A 22,940-nucleotide genomic window follows, 5' to 3' on the forward strand; every position below is an offset into this window, starting at 1 on the left:
TGTACATACAAAAACAGTGATCTCTGACGTATTTGTAACTGTTTGGGAAAGGATGGGGTGCTCTAAAACAATTAAAACAAGGAATTAAAAAAGAAAGGAATATGAATAGAAATTACAAAGATAACTGACGGTCGGTGTAGGAGTGTTTTTGTTTTGTTTTGTTTTGGGTTTAACGCCGTTTTTCAACAGTATTTCAGTCATGTAACGGCGGGCAGTTAACCTAACCAGTGTTCCTGGATTCTGTACCAGTACAAACCTGTTCTCCGTAAGTAACTGCCAACTTCCCCACATGAATCAGAGGTGGAGGACTAATGATTTCAGACACAATGTCGTTTATCAAATAGTCACGGAGAACATACGCCCTGCCCGAGGATCGAACTCACGACCCCGCGATCCGTAGACCAACGCTCTTACCTACTGGGCTAAGCGGGCGGGCTATGTAGGAATGTAATTAGGTGGTTTAACGATCTGGGTGTTTGGGACAATACTTAAAAAATAGAACAACATAAAACTTATTTGCTTGTTGTCTCATGGTTTGGTAGTGAGGGTGTAAGAGTCAGAGGGATGGAGGAAAATAGATATTTAGAAACAATATCAGCTATAACATGGCCTGTTAAACGGAAGTTAAGTTTTGCAATATATTCCACTCCGGTTGGTAAAACACTGGTATTTCACAGAAACAGTACCTATTTATTTCAGAAGCTTACTTTATTATAAAATAAATAATGTGGTTTACTGTTTGTTCTTACTTGCCTATTTGCACTTTTGAGTTACGAAATGAAGCCATTAACTGCCAGTTGTACAGGCGTAAAGAGTTGGAGCATATGAGAAATTTATCCTTTAACAAGACCAGTCCTTAAGAAATGATACTTTTTTATTATAGTGATTGTAGTAAGAAGGCATTGAGAAGGTTGACTTAAACATTGAACCAACACTATTACAAAATATGAGGTTTAAAGATTATAGAGGCAGTTACTAGAAAAATTTAGAAGATGGCCAACTTTGACCCGAGAGCAAAGAGCAAAACTGACACAGACGTCGGTGTGAATACATATTATAGAAATCCTTATTCGCTTAAATTGATTGAGCTTAATTACATTAAATGACAACGAGATGTTATGAAAAAACTTTGTTTATACGCAGCTTTCTAATATAGAAAGGCTTGGATATATATGGGGTAGCTGCTTGTTTGTTACTGAAAATAGAAAAATGGTTTTCGGTCAAGAGTTTAGAAAGACATATTATCACCAAACATGAGAAATAACATAGTTAAAAAAACACCAGCTTGCAATTACATTCGAGCTGTTTGGATCAAAGTTGCTGTATCTAAATTAATAGATAATATTCTGCCATAAACTATACTTATTTGAGTGAAAAGACCTAGCATTGGTCTAACTGAGTTGAGGACAGAATTGTTTTACCTATACAAAAAAAAAAAAAAAAAACAGCTACCAATGAATTTAGTTCAAAATGTATTTACTGCCACTACGATGAACGCGTTGTTTGCCGATAGGCTGTCAAAATAATTCTCAAAAGTTTCAAAAGTAAAGCATTGTTTTTTATCAAATGGTAGACAATAAATAAAAGTACAGGTATGTGACGTTTGATTAAACTGAACATGGTATTTTTTCATCTGATGTATATGTAGATATAAAGTGTTCGTCTGAGTTCTCCTTGGGGATAAGATTTATTCGCAGCAGAGGACAGCACTGCCAAGAATTATAAAGATATGTTGTGCCTTGATAATTATAATTACGCGAAAAGCTTTATTATATTAATATCTTAAAAACGAACTCCTGTGGTTACAAGTTTTGTGTTTTGAGAAAACCCCCAGATATTGACCATAGTACATAGTACGATTACATTGTCCGTGTCCGTTATAAAGGTCTATTCAGGTTGCTAATTCATGTGGCAAGTATGCATGCTTTTTTCATGATTAGAGGTAAAAAGTGGGTAGTTTGCATGAGGTACTAGGTCAATTGTCACCTAAGCCTATCATAAAGTCTTTGCGGAGTTGTCTCCATTTTTTCCAAATATTTCATCCGGGATCATTTTTTTCAACTGAAATAACTCTTTTTCAGAAAATGACATTTTAATATTTTTTTCAGTCCTCGTATTCTGATGCAGTTAATTTCACATACATATAATATAGATAGCTCCTACTTGAAGTTTGTATCTTCATTTACAATGCCTACACAGAGTGCAATTCCATGAGAAGCGGCGTATGGTCCAAAAATAAAATAATGGGTTCGCCCTAAACGAGAAAAAACACGGACAGAACTTAAAAACTTGAATTTAGAGAGGATATCTGAGGTTATGGAACCTGCAGTCATTTTATCATATTATATCATCTTGTCTCTGGAGGTCGGGGGGGGGGGGGGGGGGGGGGCAGGGGCGTGTGCGTGCTGTTCATATGCGAGACCGTGTTGTGAATTGTGGTTTGGGAAGGCAGCGTTTTTGGAACGAGGTTTGCCCTGTTCACCTTTGTTTTTTTTTATACGTTTCTATAATTTACTAATTTTGATGTAAGTAAAGTAGTTTCGGTCATGTTTCTTCCTTTTTTATTACTTTGGGTCAGACATTAGTTTATCATATTTTCTGTAGTTAAAATTAAGTTGTTTAAGCACATTCATCGAAGCTAATAATACATTATTCATTTTTTTTAATTCAGTACATAACCATGATATTTGCTTTGTCTTATTTATGATTTTGGACTTTGTTTATATAGAGATAATTTTTCCTTTACAAAATATCAGTTTTAATCGCAATGACATATCTAATTAGATGGAAACAATGTTCAGTTCTAACGCTTGGTTCCAGATATGTTTTCCTTGATAAATCCTAAGGAAAGTATAAGTATCTTGACACTAAACAGCCATTCAGATGTTTTACAACCAGAAAACGTACCCGGGGTATACGTGACCATGTGGTTAAGGCAGCTGACCCCGAATCAGATGCCTCTCGTCGCTGTTGGTTTGAAACATCGTTTAAAGTTTAAAATTCCATTACGTGAGGAAACTGTGCAGCTTGTTAGGGGAAGGTGGTTCTACCCAGGTGCCAGCCTGTGCCTGAAATAATGCTCGGATGGGCGCTTGGTGTCTTCCCCACACCATCAAAAGCTGTAATGTTGCTCTGTGACCTATAATTGTATCGATGTTTCGTTTACTCCAACAAGAAAAGAAAACACTGAAATGTATCAACGTGCATACTTTCATAAAGGTAAATTAGCGTTTAAGGTAATCAGGTGAAATAAAGAAGTGATTTTAAATAGAATTTGATATTTTCATGATTACTGACATAGACAATGCTTTTATTAACCAAAATGATGAAATATTAAGGTGTGATAGTTTCTAAGAGATACCAAATGCGTGAAAACAAGTTCAGGACGGGAAGATTAGGAACAAGACGTTTGAAATTCACCAAAACAATATTTATATAATTATTTTTAACAGGATCAATTGATAATTATACGTTTCTAGCTTTCCTGCATGACATTGTGTAAACACTGCCAAATAATGCAAACATTGAATATTCTGTAGTTAGTGTGCGTTAAAAGTCAGGGTTTACATATACATGAACACCAGAAAAATAATTTTATCCTTATCATTCAAAATAAACATTTTTTCCGCACCGATGTTTCATTTTTTTAAAAATAATTTTGCCCTCCGCCTCAAAATATATTAAGAACAACTTTTTACTTTCGAAACCATGTTCATCAGATAGGGATAGGACATTATCCATCTAAGAACATGATGCTCACACTTCGATATTTCGTTTAGAAATGATAAAGATATTTTAGTTTCGGCAAGTACGCGCATGAATACAAATATAATAAAAGAGATTAACGTCTCTGCTAAACCAATCATATATTTTGTTTTTGGATTAAGTCCGATTTTCAACAGTGTTTCTGGCAGTTAATCTAACCGGTGTTGCTGGATTCTGTACCACTTCAAACCTGTTCTCTGCAAGTAACTGCTAACTTCCCCACATGAATCAGACGTGAAGACGAATGAATTCAGACACAATGTCTTTTATCTAAAGAGATCACGGAGAACATACGTCCAGCCCCGGGGTCGAACTCATGACCCGAGATCCGTAGATATTACTTGAATCATATATCATACATAATCAGCCAGTAAAAGCGAGGATGTCAAACTAAGATGCACATAACTCGTGGGACTTTTCATTTGTAATGTATACCGATATATATTAAGGTAATACGATGTCATCTAAGCGCATTTAAAGATAAAATGACAATGCTAATGAAAAGTGACATACTTAAAAATTTAAAATTCACAGTTAACTAATATTGATTTTTACACTATCCATTTTTGACTTTCTTTGTTAATAAGCAGTTGGTCAAAGTGTAGATGACTGGCTAAGACGCCAATAAATTGAAAGCGATACTTAGATAATTTTGTATTACTTCTTATAAAAACCTTAGTGATTATGCGCAAGGAAATTATTTAGCTGATCTAAAGTTATGAAGATCACCATTTCACATCATTTTCAGTACATACTTAGTCCACATTTAACATATAAGTGATATACTGATAACAAGCAAATATTCTTACAATAATAGTCTTATATAAAACAAAATGTCAGCGCATATGAAGAGTTAAGCTCTTTCTGTATATTTAACGTTGTCCCTGGGCGGCGGCCCACTGTGTTGTTTTTTCCTTGTTTGTGTGCGTGTGGATGTGTGTGTCTGTGTGTCTGTCTGTCTGTCTATGGCGGTGTCATAATGTCTTGTTTTTCCTTACTTGTCTGTTTGTTTGTCTGTGTCTGTAAGTTGCGTGCGTGCGTGCATGCGTGCGTGTGTGTGTTTGCGTGCGTATGTGTGTGTGCTTGCGTGCGTACGTGCGCGTGTGTGTTTGTCTTGTGTACGTGCGCGATTGTGCTGCTGTGGTTTACGGTGTAAGGGAGACTGCGTTTTTAGGAACGTGGCTTTCCCTGTTGAATATTTATCCTTGCTTTTTTCCAATTCCTCCCAAAACCCCACCCTTCTATCTACCTCTCACCTGAGGCCGTCCGTCTACACTTTCCGTTAAACAACATCTCTGAAACCAATTGGTGAAAGTTGATGAAACTTGGACTGGATGTTCCTTGTGTGATCCTCTTTCGAAGCTGTTCAAATGGTTTCGCTTTGTTTTGCATAGGGACCGCCAGGGTGAAAAATAGAAGATTATTTAAACGACATATAACGGCTGGTCCTATTTTATAGTACAGGTGGCCGTTAGCACAGTTTTGACTGTATTTTCATACACATGGTCCGTATGACTCTCTACCAAGATTGTTCAAATAATTTTGATTCGTCAGAAAACAGAGGGTGCGGTCACTTTTCCCTGTATGTATATAGTGGAAACTTTAACAATTTTCTTTAGGAAACTGTTGGCCAGATTTTAATCACAAATGGTCCTTGTGTGACCCTCTAACAAAATTGTTCAGATTATTCTGATTCGTCAAAACACATGGCTGCCAGAGGGCATGGTCACTTTTCCGTATATGTATATAATGGAAACTTTAAAAATCTTCTTTATGAAACTGCTGGCCTGATTTGGAAATAATTGGTCCTTTTGTGACCCTCAACCAAGATTTTTCAATTTTTCCGCTTTGTCAAACAACATGACCGCCAAGGTTAGTGGTCACTTTTCCCTATATGTATATATTGGATTCTTCAAAAATCTTCTTGTATGAAACTGCTGATACAATTGTAAGATAATTTCACTCAAATGTCTTGTGTGACCCTCTACCTAAATTGTTTCATCAAAGATATGGCCAACAGGTGCGTGGTAACTTTTCCCTATACGTATATTGTGGAAACTTTAAAAAAAAAAACTGCTGGGTCGATTTTAAAATAATTTCACCTTAATGGTCCTTGTGTGACCCTCTACCAAGATTGTTCAAATTATTCCGATTCGTCAAAAACATGGTTTACAGGGGGTGTGGTTAGGTTTTCCCTATATGTGCACATTGTAAACTTTATAAATGTTCTTGTCGGAAACAGCAGGCTTCAATTTAAAATCATTTTCAGAAGCTGCTGACCTTTTACAAAGATTGTGCAAATATACTGTTTTATAATAATTTCACAGACATTTTTTAGGCATAATTATCTTCCAAAACTGTTGAAGCAAGAAGTGTATCTCAGGTGAGCGACCTAGGGTCATCATGGTCCTCTTGTTTGTATTTTGTACTTGTTGTTGGATTTTTGAAACAACCTGTCTGATATATTTTTCTGTTACGGTTTCTTTTTTGCGGGCCTACTTTGCGATGTATGGCCCTATTGCTGTGTTTTGGGTGATCTGTGCTTCCAGGAAATCTACTCTTACCTTTTGTCTTTTATTCATTTTTCTCAGTCTCAGTTGTAATCAATTTAAACTTTGTAATTAGTTTTAATTCTCAAATTCACAGTCACCTCGTCGAAAAATTGCAAATTGATATTAAAACCGAAACAACACTGGCGAAAGTTTAAACCTTATAGCAAACATGCGCTAATTTGACCTCTGTCCTTGTGTTGTGACCTTACCGTACCTTTTGAAGCATTCTATGCCTCCATTTCCAAACTATTGTAAGTATAGCAAATAAGTTGTGTTCTAATATTGTTTTGTTATGATTATTTCAACACTTTTAGTTATAAGTACTACAAGTATATTTACATTTTGTTTTTACAGACTGGAGATTCACGCCGAGAATGGCCAAACTCTGGATCTGTTTCACATAAAGCAGGAGGATGTACTGATTCTGAGAGAATTTACACATCTACTTTATCTCTACCAAGATACACAACATTCCCAGACAATGCAGACAAAACTGTAAACTTTTCCTGTGGCATAACTTCATTTCCTGGATTGACTCAATCTTTGTACACGGGTTCATATGTAAATGTTCGGTTTGCTGGTAGGTAAATCATATTCTTCCGCCTTTCAGTTTAAACGACATGTATATTACAATATGATTATACATGAACTTTATCTCAAATAAAATGTTGCACTGCATCCTGTTTGCTTCCTTGACGTATCTAACACACATTCATTCATATGCAACATCTTGTCCTTACCCTTATCTGAAAAAAGGTTACATTTGACAAACACATTCCTGAAGAAAGCGGTCTAATAATAAACATAATATTAAAAATTGCTACAATATTGTTTTTTATGCTCCCCGAAGGGCGAGCATGCAGTTGCCGCTTTGTCCGTCCTTCCGTCCGTCCGTCACACTTTTGTCCAAGTATAACTTGAAAAGTATTTATGGCATTTGATTGAAACTTCAGATATTTATAGAGGCCATTAAGACTAAGTGCAGTGTCAAAGCTTCATAACTCTACCTTACCTAGATTATAAATTATCTCCCTTTATCAAATAGGGTTTGTCCGGAGCATAACTTGAAAAGTATTAATGGCATTTCATTGAAACTTCTCAAAATGTAGAGGATGTTGACAAAATGTGTAGTGTCAAAAAGCCATAGCCCTACTTTACCTAGTTTTTGAGACAAAGTGCAGTGCCAAAGAATCATAACTTTACCTAGTTTTTGAATTATCTCACTTTATTATACAAAATAAGGCTTGTCTGGAGTATAACTTGTAAAGCATTAATGGCATTTCATTGAAACTTGACATAATCATAGAGGCCGTTTAGATAAAGTGCAGTGTCAAAGAATCATAACTCTACTTTACCTACTGAAACTTCACATATTTATAGAGGCCATTGGGACAAAGTGCAATGTTAAAGAATCATAACTCTACTTGACCTAGTTTTTTGAATTATCTCCCTTTATTATACAAAAAAGGCTTGTCCGGAGCTTTACTTGAAAAGTATTAATGGCATTTAATTGAAACTTCACAAAATGATAGACGCCGTTGACGGAAAGTGCAGTGTCAAAGAACCATAATTCTAGTTTACCTAGTTTTTGAATTATCTCTCTTTATTTATTCAAAATAAGGCTTGTCCGAGTATAACTTAAAAAGTATAAATGGCATTTCATTGAAACTTGACTTAATCATAGAGGCCATTGAGACAACGTGCATTGTCAAAGAATCATAACTCTACCTTACCTAGTTTTTGAATTATCTCACTTTATTATACAAAATAAGGCTTCTCTGAAGTATAACTTGTAAAGTATTAATGGCATTTCATTGAAACTTCACAATTCTATAGAGGCCATTACGACAAAGTAAAGTGTTAAAGAATCATAACTCTTACTTACCTAGTTTTTGAATTATCTCCCTTTATTATACAAAATAATGCTTGTCCACAGCATTACCTGCAAAATATTAATGGCATTTCATTGAAACTTCACAAACTGATTGAGGCCATTGACGGGAAGTGCAGTGCCAAAGAACCATAACTCTACTTTACCTAGTTTTTGAATTATCTCCCTTTATTTTACAAAATAAGGTTTGTCCGCAGCATTACCTGGAAAGTATAAACGGCATTTCATTGAAATTTCACAAAATGATAGAGGCCTTACTTAGTTTTTGAATTATCTCCCTTTCAATTTTCTTCTTTTTATTGTCTCCAATTTTGTTTTTATTTCTAATACGTTATTCACCATATTGGGACAAGCACATGCATCGGGGAGCATCATTCGGTTTTACCGATTCCTTGTTTGCTTTTGTTTAGAGAAAGAAAAATAAGTTCATTAATAAATTCCGTTTCTAAACTGTTCTTTTGAACAACATGAGAGTTTTAGAAACTGATCATTATATTTCAGTACGTGTAACAAGTATTACACTCAAAACAGGAACAAGCACGCCCTCTGACCCTCTAAAAGTAGTCAGTGGTACATCTACGACATTGACCTGTATAACTAGTGTAAGCAGACCCGTAGCAACAGTTGTCTGGTATCTTGGAACTGAAGAGAAACAACGATCAAACACTGGCTCCAGTTTTACTTTCATACCGCATAACAATGACCATAACAAGCAGATCTATTGTAAAGCGTTTAACTTACAGCCGGAGAAGGATGCTGTGTCGTCAAACAAAGCTACACTCTATGTTCTAGGTATTTCTCCTATCTGACTGGTATAATCTTTTTGAAAGACTATTTGAAAGTTTTCAAATTGTAGAGCTTTTGTAATCACCCTTTCGTCGGCGTCGGCGTCTGCGCCACAAAAGTTTTGCATATAGGGTCTTCCTTCGCCTGAAAACTGGTAAGTCTCCATAAAACCTAAAATTTGTTTATCTGATAAAATCCAACAAAATGAAATTATGGTGTTCATTTAATGTCTTTGTTTTGAAAATGTGTTACTTTAGTCATGATGAATATAAGCTGGAATGTTGATCACATTTTATTGAAGTGCAGATCTTAACTAGAACTGTCACAGGAGTGACTCATACCCCCACCATACGGTCTTGTCACAAAAGAATGGCAACCATAAGAAATCTTAAAAATATTTAGTCTTTGGAGTACTTCATCCTGGGCTTCCACACATAAGTAATACTAGTATAATACTAGTATAGTAATACTAGTAAATATAAAAAATCTCTATGTTAGAGATACACTGAAAGTGAATACAAAAAAGTGTCTTACCAACCCATGCTCCCACAGAAAAATGTATTTACTTTTTACATAGGACTTATAACAAGAGGACCATGATGGTCCTGAATCGCTCACCTCTTTCCACATGACCCAGTTTCGAGTATGACGTCGTTTTTTCTATTATTTGACCTAGTGACCCAGTTTTGAACTTGACCTAGATATTATCAAGATAAAAATTCTGACCAATTTTCATGAAGATCCATTGAAAAATATGGTCTCTAGAGAGGTCACAAGGTTTTTCTATTATTTGACCTACTGACCTAGTTTTTGATGGCACGTGACCCACTTTCGAACTTGACCTAGATATCATCAAGGTGAACATTCTGACCAATTTTCATGAAGATCTCATGAAATATTTGGCCTCTAGAGAGGTCACAAGGTTTTTCTATTTTTAGATCTACTGACCTAGTTTTAGATGGCACGTGACCCAGTTTCGAACTTGACCTAGATATCATCAAGGTGAACATACAGACCAACTTTCATACAGATCCCATGAAAAATATGGCCTTTAGAGAGGTCACAAGGTTTTTCTATTATTTGACCTACTGACCTAGTTTTTAAAGGCACGTAACCCAGTTTCGAACTTGACCTAGATATCATCAGGGTAAACATTCTGACCAATTTTCATATGATTTCGTGTAATACATGGCCTCTAGAGAGGTCACAAGGTTTTTCTATTTTTAGACCTACTGATCTAGTTTTTGAAAGGCACGTGATCCAGTTTCGAACTTGACTTAGATATCATAAAGGAAAACATTCTGACCAATTTTCATGAAGATCTTGTGAAATATATGGCCTCTAGAGAGGTCACAAGGTTTTTCTATTTTTAGACCTACTGACCTAGATTTCGATGGCACGTGACCCAGTTTCGAACTTGACCTATATATCATCAAGATGAACATTCAGACCAACTTTCATAAAGATCCCACAAAAAATGTGACCTTTAGAGTGCTCACAAGCAAAAGTTTACGGACGCACGCACGCACGGACGGACGACGGACGACGGACGCTGCGTGATCACAAAAGCTCACCTTGTCACTATGTGACAGGTGAGCTAATAAAAAAGTTAGAAAAATACCTAAAATATTGAAAATCTAAAAATAGGATTTCTAAAAATAGACTTATTCCTGGAATTTAAGGGGAAGAAACTCAGTACAAAAGTTAAAAAAGTTACTTCCATTTGGCTCTAAGCCAATCAGAATGAGATATACCGGTAGTGAAAATACATCAAAATTAACCTTAAATTCTAGGTAAGAGGGGACACAATTCAAGAAAAATTGGTGTCAGAGTTATGCACCTTGTGTCACATGATGTGGGTGATGAGATGGAACATCTATTTTAAGTTTGAATCAAATCCATTCAGTAGTAACTGAGATATAGTGAAAATACATCAAAATTAACCTTAAATACTGAGTAAAAAGGGGCATAATTCATGAAAAATTGGTGTCAGAGTTATGCACCTTGTGTCACATGATGTGGGTGATGAGATGGAACATCTATTTTAAGTTTGAATCAAATCCATTTAGTAATAACTGAGATATAGTGAAAATACATCAAAATCAACCTTAAATTTAAAGTAAAAGGGGACATAATTCATAACAAATTTAAGTCAGAGTTAAGCACCTTATGTCACATGATCTGAGTGACGAGGTGGAACAACTATTTTAAGTTTGAAATCCATTTAGTAATAACTTGAGATACAGTGAAAATCAACAAAATTAACCTTAAATTCTAAGTAAAAGGGGACATAATTCATGAAAACTTGGTGTCAGAGTTATGCACCTTGTGTCACATGATGTGGTCACATGATGCGGGTGATGAGGTGGAACATCTATTTTAAGTTTGAATCAAATCCATTCAGTAGTAACTGAGACATAGTGAAAATACATCAAAATCAACCTTAAATTCTAAGTAAAAAGGGGCATAATTCATAACAAATTGGTGTCAGAGTTATGCACCTTGTGTCACATGATGTGGGTGATGAGGTGGAACATCTATTTTAAGTTTGAATCAAATCCATTTAGTAATTACTGAGATATAGTGAAAATACAACAAAATTAACCTTCAATTCTAAGTAAAAGGGGACATAATTCATGAAAACTTGGTGTCAGAGTTATGCACCTTGTGTCACATGATGTGGGTGATAAGGTGGAACATCTGTTTTAAGTCTGAATCAAATCCATTTGGTAATAACTGAGATAATAGATTTCGGGACGCGACGGGACGCGACGGGACGCGACAAAACTGACTCCTATATACCCCCCTCAAACATGTTTGGTGGGGGTATAATTATAGTCATTCACAAAGTAAACCATGTTGTCATCATACATCATCTGTTAGATTTCAATTAGTTTCTGTAACCACTGAAGGTACATTATTAAAAACAAAAGCTTTATTAGTTACTTGCATTTTAACAAGCTATATCCGATTTTGTGTTTATGTATGGCTAGTTTTGACTGGGTGTTATAATATGTTCAAGTAATCGAGCGCGCTGTCATTACACATGTCTTTTTATTTCAGTCCAATGATTAATATTCTTTATAAAACGTTTATTGAAAACAAACCGTTTTCAAGCTAGTCTTAGAACTTTCGAGACACGATACTGTTGAAATACGAAAGATGCAATTCCGATGTAACCCTAGGTAAAGCTTTAATCTGACTTCCTATCTATATCTGAAATATTTTCACATTATGACTCTGATAGAAGTGTTTATATTACTCTATTGATACTGTTTATATTTCATTAAATCGTGTGAGCAACTATAGAGGTGAGAATTTGTAAACTCAGAATGACATTCAATTCCTTAGGTGTCTTTTTCAGCCAAGTATTTTTTCAAACATTTTCATTGTATTTAGATCTTAATGCTTTTGATACACTTTCAACTGAATTCATATAGACAATGGCAATGATTTTTGCAATATTAACACCTGTACATAACTACTGTTGACCCACAAATATGTAACATGTCGTCCATGAATAACTGTTTCGTAATTATTCACTATTTGCGATGTGTCGATACACTTCAATCAGAGTCATAATGTTAAAATATTTCAGATATGATTTGGAAAAAGAACTTTTGCAATAATTGCTACTAACAAACAGTACAGAACAGTACAAAATTGAAACGTTCATGTTACTACCTTCTCTACCATAAAATACTATAACTTTTCTGTCTGAAAGTGAATCAACTGGCAATTCAATATGCTAGCAAAATTATGTTAACAACACAATACCATGAATTCAAAGAATACAGCCTGCAATACATGAACAAACACTGATAAATGTTTTAATTATATGTATAAGTACAAATACATGGTATTAAATGTAACATGATTTTATATTGTTTGTTGACCCACAAATATGTAACATGTCGTCCATGAATAACTGTTTCTTAATTATTCACTATTTGCGCTGTGTCGATACACTTCAATCAGAGTCATAATGTTAAAATATTTCAGATATGATTTGGAAAAAGAACTTTTGCAATAATTGCTACTAACAAACAGTACAGAACAGTACAAAATTGAAACGTTCATGTTACTTCCTTCTCTACCATAAAATACTATAACTTTTTCTGTCTGAAAGTGAATCAAGTGGCAATTCAATATGCTAGCAAAATCATGTTAATAACACAATACCATGAATTCAAAGAATACAGCCTGCAATACATGAACAAACACTGATATATGTTTTAAATATATGTATAAGTACAAATACATGGTATTAAATGTAACATGATTTTATATTGTTTGCTGATCACATAGTCTATACATAAAAATGACAGCAGCAACAGGTAAATTTATCTATTTAATTCATTATCTGACTAAGAGCAATGTCTTTATGTGTCTTTGTGACCTATTGTTTAAACGCAGGTAGTATTCTGGAAACACTTTACATGTACTATCATAATAAATGATTATGAGGAGTTCAATTAACACATGCTTTGTTGGGACAGCACATAACAGAAATAATCATTGTTTAAAGCTCAAATGCACTTATACCCCAGCCAGCATTCTATATCGGCCCGATATCAAACCGACGTCGTTGTCTATAACGGCCTGATATCGGCTTCAATATCGACTGCAAATAGGAATGATGACGGCCCGACGTCGGCAGACGATATCGGGCCAACATCATAATGACATCGGTCCGACATTGGCAAACGATATTTGGCCAACATCAAAATGATCTCGGCCCGATATTGGCAGATCATATCGTTGTCGCGAAATAGTGTGACACGCAGTGCTTCATCAAAGTTTTCTTCAAATATACACATTATAAATTCTCAGAGTAATTTACTTGAGAACAGATGTGTCTCGCGTCATGTGTATGATGGTTATTTGATTATATTGCATAATATTTTTCACAACTATATACTACATGTTTTATACAGTTACGTAAGTTTTCTGTATATTCTTAACACTATTAAAATTGTTCAATTAGAATTTTAAACAAATTTATATTTTCATTTTTTTGTAAATATAAATATTTCTATGGCGGCATTCTACATAAAATAAAAATGCATCTTAATTATAACCTCCCTTTATTACATATAAAATTTTGATAAATACCGTCTACAAATTTTGTTTGGAACCTAGTTTGATTCATTCTGGCATACATCATATTTGCTTAATAAATTAGCACACATAAACAATTAGATTACTTTCACGTTTATCAATAATATTTTGAAAAATATAGCTATATTAGAGAATCCAATATCGGCCCGATGTCAATCCGACTTACGAAATAGTTACACTGATTGATGTCGATCTACCGATTTCAATATTTTGCGGCTGTTCAACGGTCCGATCTCGGCGATATATGATCATTTTGTGTCGATTCGCCGTAAAACCTTACTCACTCACTCACAACAGCCCGACGTCGGCCCTACATCGGCACATTTTGCCGACATTCCGACATTATACCTACATCGGGCCGATATAGTCACGCTGGCTGGGACTAAGCATTAAAAATAAATTCAAATAACAATTACAAATCAAAAATATAATTACTGCATAACATATAAATGAAAAACGTACTACTTCACTTGTAATCACTTATTTTTCGATATAACGATCACAATTAAATAAAACAAGTCAATAACTCAGAACTTATGCCATCTATGAAAGTCCAAGAAATATTCTATCCAGTTCATAAACAAATGGTGAAAACGTCAAATAAATACAATATATCATATGACCAATGACACAGTAATTATTAATTGTGCATTATCTACATTTCTAAATTTAATCAACACAAACTTTCATATTATGTAAAACAAAGCTTTCAATACAAACAGTTATTCATTAATCTGACTGCAGTAGGTTGATGACATGAAACATACATAATTATTAATATGTAGTATAAAACAATCAATTGATAACTAAACACTGTTAAAGTGGTCAACCTAGTTCGATAAAATTATTTTCATATTTTGTTTACTATTCCTGTATACGGATATAAACAAAACAGACAGCTACAATGAGGTAGATTCTTGTAAAAATAGAAGCTTTATAATTGTCTTTATAATTGTCTATTACTATTTTTATTAGGCGTAAAAATTGTTTGTTTCCGGTATCCCGACCTACCCTAAATTTTTGGCCCGATCCTAAATGTTTTATGGCCTTGATGAATTTTTTTTTTCATCTTTTTAACAAAAAGTTGCAAAACTGCACTTTTTATGCTTTAAACATGGCCATTGGTGTTAGAAATCAACTAACTGATGCTCTAAAGGCATAAGGCATAATCCCCTTTTTGTATTCATTCTTGACACAAAAATAATTTCCAAAAAGTCGAACTTGATAAAAAAAACATCGAAAACAAATTCCGACCACCTACCCTATTTTTTTTAGCATGTTACCAGAAACAAAGCATTTTTTAGGCCTTACCACCCTCTTGACTTGAGTGAAAGAGTAAACACTTTCAACCACAACTAAATAACGGTAATTAGAATTTAAATTCAAAACTGTTTAAAGCTTCAAAATTAGCTATTTCATTCCAACTCAAAACTTACAGTGGTAATACTAATATACTGGTATTGCATTGCCGTTTTGTCTGTCAGTTTCAATCGAAATGTTTGACAACTATAATACAAATGTTCGTATGTTCCTACATGTATTCGATTTCGTTCAATTTATGTTTATAAAATATCTACTTATTTTCAAAAGCGTTAATTGGATTGGCAACCAGGTTAAAAAAAGGACACCCATAATATACTTCAGATCAATATCCATCATTCTTCAATCGCTCAGTAATTATAAGTATAAATGGTCGATAATATGTATTTAGGACCTTTACTTTGGAATTCACCAGCAAGATGAGAGTCATAGCCCTTGACTGAGTCCAAGTGTATTCATAAATGATCTTAAAGATTATATCGCATGATATATCGCAGAACAAATTTTCACCTAGAGTCGGGAAACCTTACAGGAATATCATTCAGCATGTGAAGTTACTCAAATTGTGTTTAGTTAGAGATTTCACGCTGCAAAAAGAATACAAAAGTTTGTGTATTATGTACTTATTTCAAATGAAATATTTGAGCCACAGTCATGTGTTCCATGTATCATAAAAAATGTTATTCACATAAAATCATGAAGCCTTACAAGTGTGTTATTCAGCATACGAAGCTGTTCACCAGCAACTTGACACGGGATTTCACTCAGCAGACCCAAAGTTACGATACTTGACACTCAAAATATGCATAAAGGACCTAACACATATCTCAAAATGTAGCTGACCTAAAGACATGAATCCAGGCAGGAGTATAATTCAGTATGAGAAGATGTGCGACCGAGGTTTTGTTTGGGATTTCACTCTGCAAGATAAGAGTAAAAACTATGCACGTAGGGCATAAAGGCGTGTGATGCACATATTTGAAAAGGTATTTGAAAAAGCATAATGAAACCACTTACTTACCTATTTAATCCTCTTCGCCCGTGTTCTGGCATAGGGCCTTCGTTACAGCTTTTCATCTATGTCGGTCCTGGACCGTTCTTTTCGCCTCACCCATAAAAGCTGGATCTTTCGCAGTTCTGCATGAAGAGTCCTTCTCCAAGTCATGACTGGTCGGCCTCTCTGACCTCAATCCAGTGCTTGGCGGGTGATGTTGGATTGCTCTCTTCGCAATATATGCCCCATCTACCTCAATTTGCGTCGGTGTATGGTGTTTGTGATGGGTTCCTGCTTTGTCCTCCGCCAAAGCTCAAGGTTTGAAATTCTGTCTGGCCAGTATATCTTCAGAATTCTGCGTAGACAGCGGTTTAGGAACAGCAGAGCATTCTCTCTCTTCTTGGTCAGCTTCCAGGTCTCTGATCCATGCATCAACACAGTCTTGACGTTGGAGTTGAAGAGCTTGATCTTTGTTCTTGTCAAGATGTTTCGGCTGTTCCAGATTGCTTTCAGTATATTGAAGGCATAGCGAGCTTTACCCATCCTCATCATCACATCTTTATCTGTCCCTCTGTCCGGCTTACAACACTACCAAGGTAGATGAAGGTCTCAACATCATCAGTAGGTTGACCATTTAGCATGTTTGGAGCACCGTGTACGGTGTTGCGTCGCATGTTTTTGGTCTTCTTGACGTTGGTCACGAAGCCCACATCCTTGGCTTTGTTGCTGAGACTGTGCGTCTTGTCTTGCATATGTGTATGTGAGTGGGACAGTAGGCCACTTCATGATCTAGTCAATAGCTAGAGAAAAGATCAAAGGTGACAATAAGCAGTCTTGACGGACTCCGGTCGTGACAGCAAATGAAGAGAAAATATCAGACTCATGGATAACGTGGCAGGTCGTGTCTCTGTACAGGCTATGTATAATATTAATGATCTTGTCCGGAATGCCATAATGTTTAAGGACCTTCCATATTGTGAGCCGGTCTATCATGTCGAATGCTTTCTTGAGGTCAATGAAGATAACGTATAAAGGGGATTGCCATTCCAGTGACTGTTTTATTATGATTCTGAGTGTAGCGATATGTTCTGTACATGACCTTCCTTGACGAAATCCTGCGCGCTCATTTCTCATGACTCCCTTTACTGCTGTTCTCATACGGTCTTATATGATCCCGGTGAGAATCTTACTTGGTAGAGATAGTAATTAATATCTTCTCAAATTCTGGCAGTCACCAAGATCACCTTTCTTCGGCAGCTTGGCTATGAGGCCTGTTCCAATTCAGCAGGAACTTCTTCCGTCTCCCATATACATTTTTGTATCTTGCAACAGCCCATGCATTATATCTGCTGTAGTTGATGCATCCGCTTTCAGTGCTTCAGAGGGATGTTTTCATAGCCGGGATCTTTCCTTGCCTTCAACCTGTTGATGACACGCATGATCTCATCCCTTGTGATAGAACAAGTGTCTAAATCCAGCTCCTCTCCTTCTGGAATTTCTAGTGGAGTTACAACTGGTGGGTCATTGAGGAGTTCTTCAGAGTGTTCCCTCTATCTCTCCCGTTGTTCTGCTGATATGGTTATGGTTCCACTACCAATGGCTTTGACCGGCGTGCTTGTGAAGCAGTTCCGTCCTGACAGTTTCCTATTTATGTCATACAGGGTTATCATGTCACCCTTGACCGCTGCTTCTTGCGCTCTAGTTCCCGTCTGGTCAACCTGCTCCCTCTTGTCCTTTCTGGCGCTCTTCTTTACCTCCTTCTGTTTTTCTCTGTATTGCGCATGTATGGTTTGCATTTGTGTTCTGGTCCTGGCTTGCAACAGTTTCTGTCTGATTCTCTTCTTCTTTTCAATTTGTTCAATTGTGTCATCAGTAGACAGGTCTTGTACTTTCTCTTCCTATATCCCGAGATTCTTCACAGGTACTCTTCAGTGTTACCTTGACATGTCACCATCTCTCGTCTACCATCCCCTCTTCTACATCTGAAGGGGCTTTAAAAAATCTGTTTGAAAGGCGAAGTCCTGCCGTCTTGCTGTTGTGTCCCGTTTAGAGGTGTCAAAAAGTGGGTGTCACTGGAGGCCGGTCTTCCTTACTCTAGTAACTGTGATGCTTAATTTGGCTACTACCTGCTCATTGACTATACCTTGATAAACTCTTACATCCTGCAGAGATCTTCTCCATCTTCTATTTGGTTTCCAGTGACCAAATCAGGGTGACTTCTATGTTGCCTTGTGGATTCGTTGGTGTTTGAAAACTGTTCCACCAATCATAAACTCATTATTACCACAAAAGTCAGCATAGAGTGTCCCGTTCTCATTAATGACACCTAAACCTTCCTTTCCCATGGTCATCTCTCTCCCATTGTTGCCGTTTCCTACATTAGCATTCATATCACGAATGACAAGGATGACAGCTCTTTTTGAAGTTTGGTCAAGTACCTTCAGAAGCTGCTGATAGAAGGTTCCCTTTACCTCTTGATCAGCCTGATTGGTACACAGGACAACCGTGACTCTCTGGATTCTGGACAAGAACTGTGCTCTGATGATTCTGTCCTTCACTGGCTCAGACTCCATCAGACACTTTCTTGTTTTCTTGCTGAGAATAGCCCTACACCATTTCCGTGCCTATAACTTCGCTGAGTCCGAGAATATCCAGATTGTATCCGCGTCATATGCTTTCTCCTTGGTCGATACTGTTTGGTCCGAATACTAGTACTTTGAATTTTCTGTAACATTGGTTTCTGTAGCAGTTGTTTGTTTGGCGTGGTGGGGGCGGTGGGGGCGCTGGCCCCATGCACAACCTTCTTCCTTTCTCAGCCGGGTTTAGGACCGTCCATGGCGGAAACCACACAGGAATATTATTCAGCATGTGAATACAAAAACTATGAAATTATAACGCTCGTGGGACCTCCATGGCCGAGTGGGTAAGGTCGCAGACTTCAAACCACTTACCCCTCATCGATGTGGATTCGAGCCTTATTCGGGGCGTTGAATTCTTCATGTGAGGAAGCCATCCAGCTGGCTTACGGAAGGTTGGGGATTCTACTTCCCATATAAAATGTTAAACTGTTGGATTACATAAAAGTGTTGTATGCGCATGCGTAATTTCAAATCTGCGTTTGATATGACCTTTTTCAAATAAAAATTTCAAAAGAATTTAATTATTTTGAAAGAAAGATTAATTATGTCTCCCACCACATAGTGGTGTGGGAGACATATTGATTTACTCTTGTCTGTGTGTCTTTCTTTGTGTCTGTCTCTGTGTCTGGCACTCTATGTTGAACATTTCTCATCCGATCTACACCAAACTTGAACAACTCGGAAAGCCGACCATATCTAGCCTCGTCTGAGAGACCCTTTCTCAAAAGACAGTAACCTGTTATTCTCTATACATCCGCCAGTCATAGAGGACAAAGTTTGTTTGCTGTAGATATGTACAGGGATAAGAGCGTAACAATATAGTTCTATATATTCTTTTTCAGAACCGACTTTAGTTAAATTTTTCTACATAGGCGAGCGTGATGGTCAAGCAAACTTTACAGCTGACGAACATGATGATATACAATTTAATTGTGAAATCGGTGGAGACCCAGCTTCTAATGTAAAAATCATTTTCGAAGGAGAAATATTGGCAGAACAGGTTGACACGAATAAATTGACATTTATTCGTCAGGATGTTGACTGCTTGCATAATGGTGTTTATTTCTGTGAAGGAAATGACAGTTATGGGCTTACCTCCAGCAAAAATGTCACATTGTTAGTTAAATGTAAGTACGTATATAACAGTGATATCGGATTAGGATTCGAATTATAGATTTCTATAAAAAGAAAAAAGTGGAAAACCATATGTCGCCCAACACGAAAAATGAAAATGTTGCAGGCTCTGTTTTAATATATCGTATATATTTGGTTTACGTTTAATGTTTGCGAAGTTAGAGTTATGTTGTCATAAGTCGTTTGCTTAACATTAATAGTTTATTTGCAATGACATTGAAAAATTTCTGGGTCACAGATTGCAACGTGCAAAAATGAGCTATTGTGCACTTTGTCTCGCAGTTGGCAATTTATTCCCTCAAAACACATCAATGTTATACGGTGGGGAGTTTTAAGTTAGAAAAACAATAAATATTTAAAATACCGTAGTTATGTAACGGCCTCAAAAACACACATGCAATTTCTTTTTAAATGACACCTAATGTATTGTGACACCTTTGCAATTGTTTAGTCTTTATATAAAGTGTTAAAATGTGTCTATATTTTCGAAACACAAAATGACTTACGACCGTTCTGTTTTGTTTTTAGCTCGACTATTCAAGAATAGATAGAGCTATTGGACTCGCCCATGCGTCGGCGTCCGTTTTTGTATGTAGGTAATCACTTGTGGGAATGGATTGAAACTTCACACACTTATTCACTGTGATAAACTGACTTACATTACACAGGTTCCATAACTCTGTTTTCTTTGCAAAATTATGCTCCTTTTTTGACAGCGCTTGTTCTTATGACTGTTTAGCCACGAAACCAGAGACATTAACTTTCTGTGGCTGTACCTTAGAATAAACCAATATTGACCGTGTTCTGAGAGCGGACCAACAATGATCGAGTAATCTACAGAAATCATATAATTTTATTTCATACCTATATATTTTTAACCAATTGGAAGCTTTTCTTTCTTTTCACGTGACAATGCAATAGAAACCAGTATTGTACAGTGTCACATTGTCTTAAGTGTATATAGTAATATCCGAAATCTACGGCCCACAAACTCCATTTTTTTTTCATATTGGACTCCAGTCCCAAAAATTCATATCTTTTTCATATTGGACAGACAACTCTTCTGATTCCTTATAAGGGGACATTTGAAATTGCTTCCCTTGTATATAGCGACAACAGTACTTTAAGAAAAAAAAAATGCGATAACTTTCTTATTTTTGAACGAAGCATGTTAGTGTAAGCACTAAATTTCTTAGTTAGAACGTTTCCTACCCAATTATCATGGTTTCGGTTCAAAATTTCACGAAAAATTGTTTTTCGAAATGTTTGGCACTGAGAGTAGATCTAAATGTGTAGATCTATGTGTTATAAGAGAGGAACGTATTTTAAATTAATGTGTGTTGATGTTTGCGAGTTAAAATGTATGAAGTTTTGTTTTCTACATCTATCATTTTTATGGTGAGAAAAAAAGAGGTTATTTAACAGTGTTGAGTACAATACTGAATTCAATTGGACTCGTACACAGCAGTAATAACCCATATTTGGACGAGGCGAAAGCCGAGTAACGAAGTTGATACGCACTGTTACTGTAACACATTAACAATGTTACGTTTGATATCAGAAGAGCTTGTTAAACTTTCATGGTACTCGAAAGCAGGCTATTGTTTACTTTTTTGACAGCATGTACCCTGTGGCGGATCGTTGATTTAACCGTTGTTAATTTATCAGAAACGAAACACAATCTGTACAAAATGTTATTCAGCCATATAATTATTGGGAAATAATGCAATATTCACAGCAAGATTGAAGTGCAAAAGGGTAGTTTTTTTTCAATTTGAATTCAATTTGACAACCTTTGCAAAGAATCCATTACCAGATACTTCTGTCTTATCCAATATTTTCCTATAGTTTAATGTTTATCTTTAAGGTTCTCCACGCCCACGACGGCAGATACTTAGAAATATAACAAGTCCACTTTACGTTCCAGTAACATTAACCTTAAACGCTATAGCTTACCCAGAGCCTGGTCCGAAAGGATTTTCCTGGTACAAAGAAAATAAGAAAGGATGGATACCTTTACTGAGTAACGAGGATTTGCACGTGTCATCATCTGGATTACAGACAAGTCTTACAATCATGAATGTATCAAGGGCACACTTTGGACAATATCGAGTCACAGTTGAGAATAGCATTGGAACATATGACCAGTACTTATTTCTTTCAGGAGAAGGTATGTTTTATATAGAGGTTTTCAGCAATTACAAAATTGCATCGTAACTGCAAGCAAGGTATTTTTGATAAACAATAGTAGAATGAATTGATGTCAATTTTCCCGCCATTAAAATAAATATAAGGATAGCTTGATTCGCTACAGTGCCTTTGCATAAGGAAACATCAAACACTTTATATTTAGAAAAAATAAGCGACCTAGACTTTTACAGATTCCTATTAAGATTCGTTTAGACAAATCTGCTATAATTTTTTTGTAGTGGCGTTCTATATTTCCTAATGATGTTCATACAGTATTTTTGTTCTATTAGAAACATTATTTGAGAGCAATTTATATCTAAATTAGATTTTAACGGCAACATATGTCTGTTTTGATCAAATAGATTTTTTTTTAAATTTAACAACAAAACAATAGTTGGAACCCGATTTAAAGAAGTGTTGATCTATATATAAAGTACATAATAATATGATTTGTAGCTACTTCTAAAATGTGTACATATTTTCATATGCCTCAACATCGATTAATATAAAATCAAATTGTATTAAAGCGGTTCTATTGATAACAAATG

The 22,940-nt window shown here is 35.8% G+C and overlaps 1 protein-coding gene across 2 annotated transcripts in view; it reads left to right on the plus strand.

Moving 5' to 3' along the window:
- LOC123561312 (uncharacterized) overlaps nucleotides 1–22,940 on the plus strand; it is a 44,046-nt gene that overhangs the window by 11,750 nt on the left and 9,356 nt on the right. Inside the window, exons 4-7 of one of the 2 annotated variants that reach the window (XM_045353587.2) lie at nucleotides 6,672–6,897; nucleotides 8,710–9,000; nucleotides 19,911–20,195; nucleotides 22,070–22,372. In XM_045353587.2, coding sequence (XP_045209522.2) covers nucleotides 6,672–6,897; nucleotides 8,710–9,000; nucleotides 19,911–20,195; nucleotides 22,070–22,372 — 1,105 coding nt within the window. The remainder of the gene's footprint in view (nucleotides 1–6,671; nucleotides 6,898–8,709; nucleotides 9,001–19,910; nucleotides 20,196–22,069; nucleotides 22,373–22,940) is intronic. The other variant, XM_053553355.1, reaches the window with a different exon arrangement.

This window comes from Mercenaria mercenaria, chromosome 10, assembly GCF_021730395.1.
Source record: "Mercenaria mercenaria strain notata chromosome 10, MADL_Memer_1, whole genome shotgun sequence".
In the NCBI taxonomy this organism is placed as follows: Eukaryota; Metazoa; Mollusca; class Bivalvia; order Venerida; family Veneridae; genus Mercenaria; species Mercenaria mercenaria.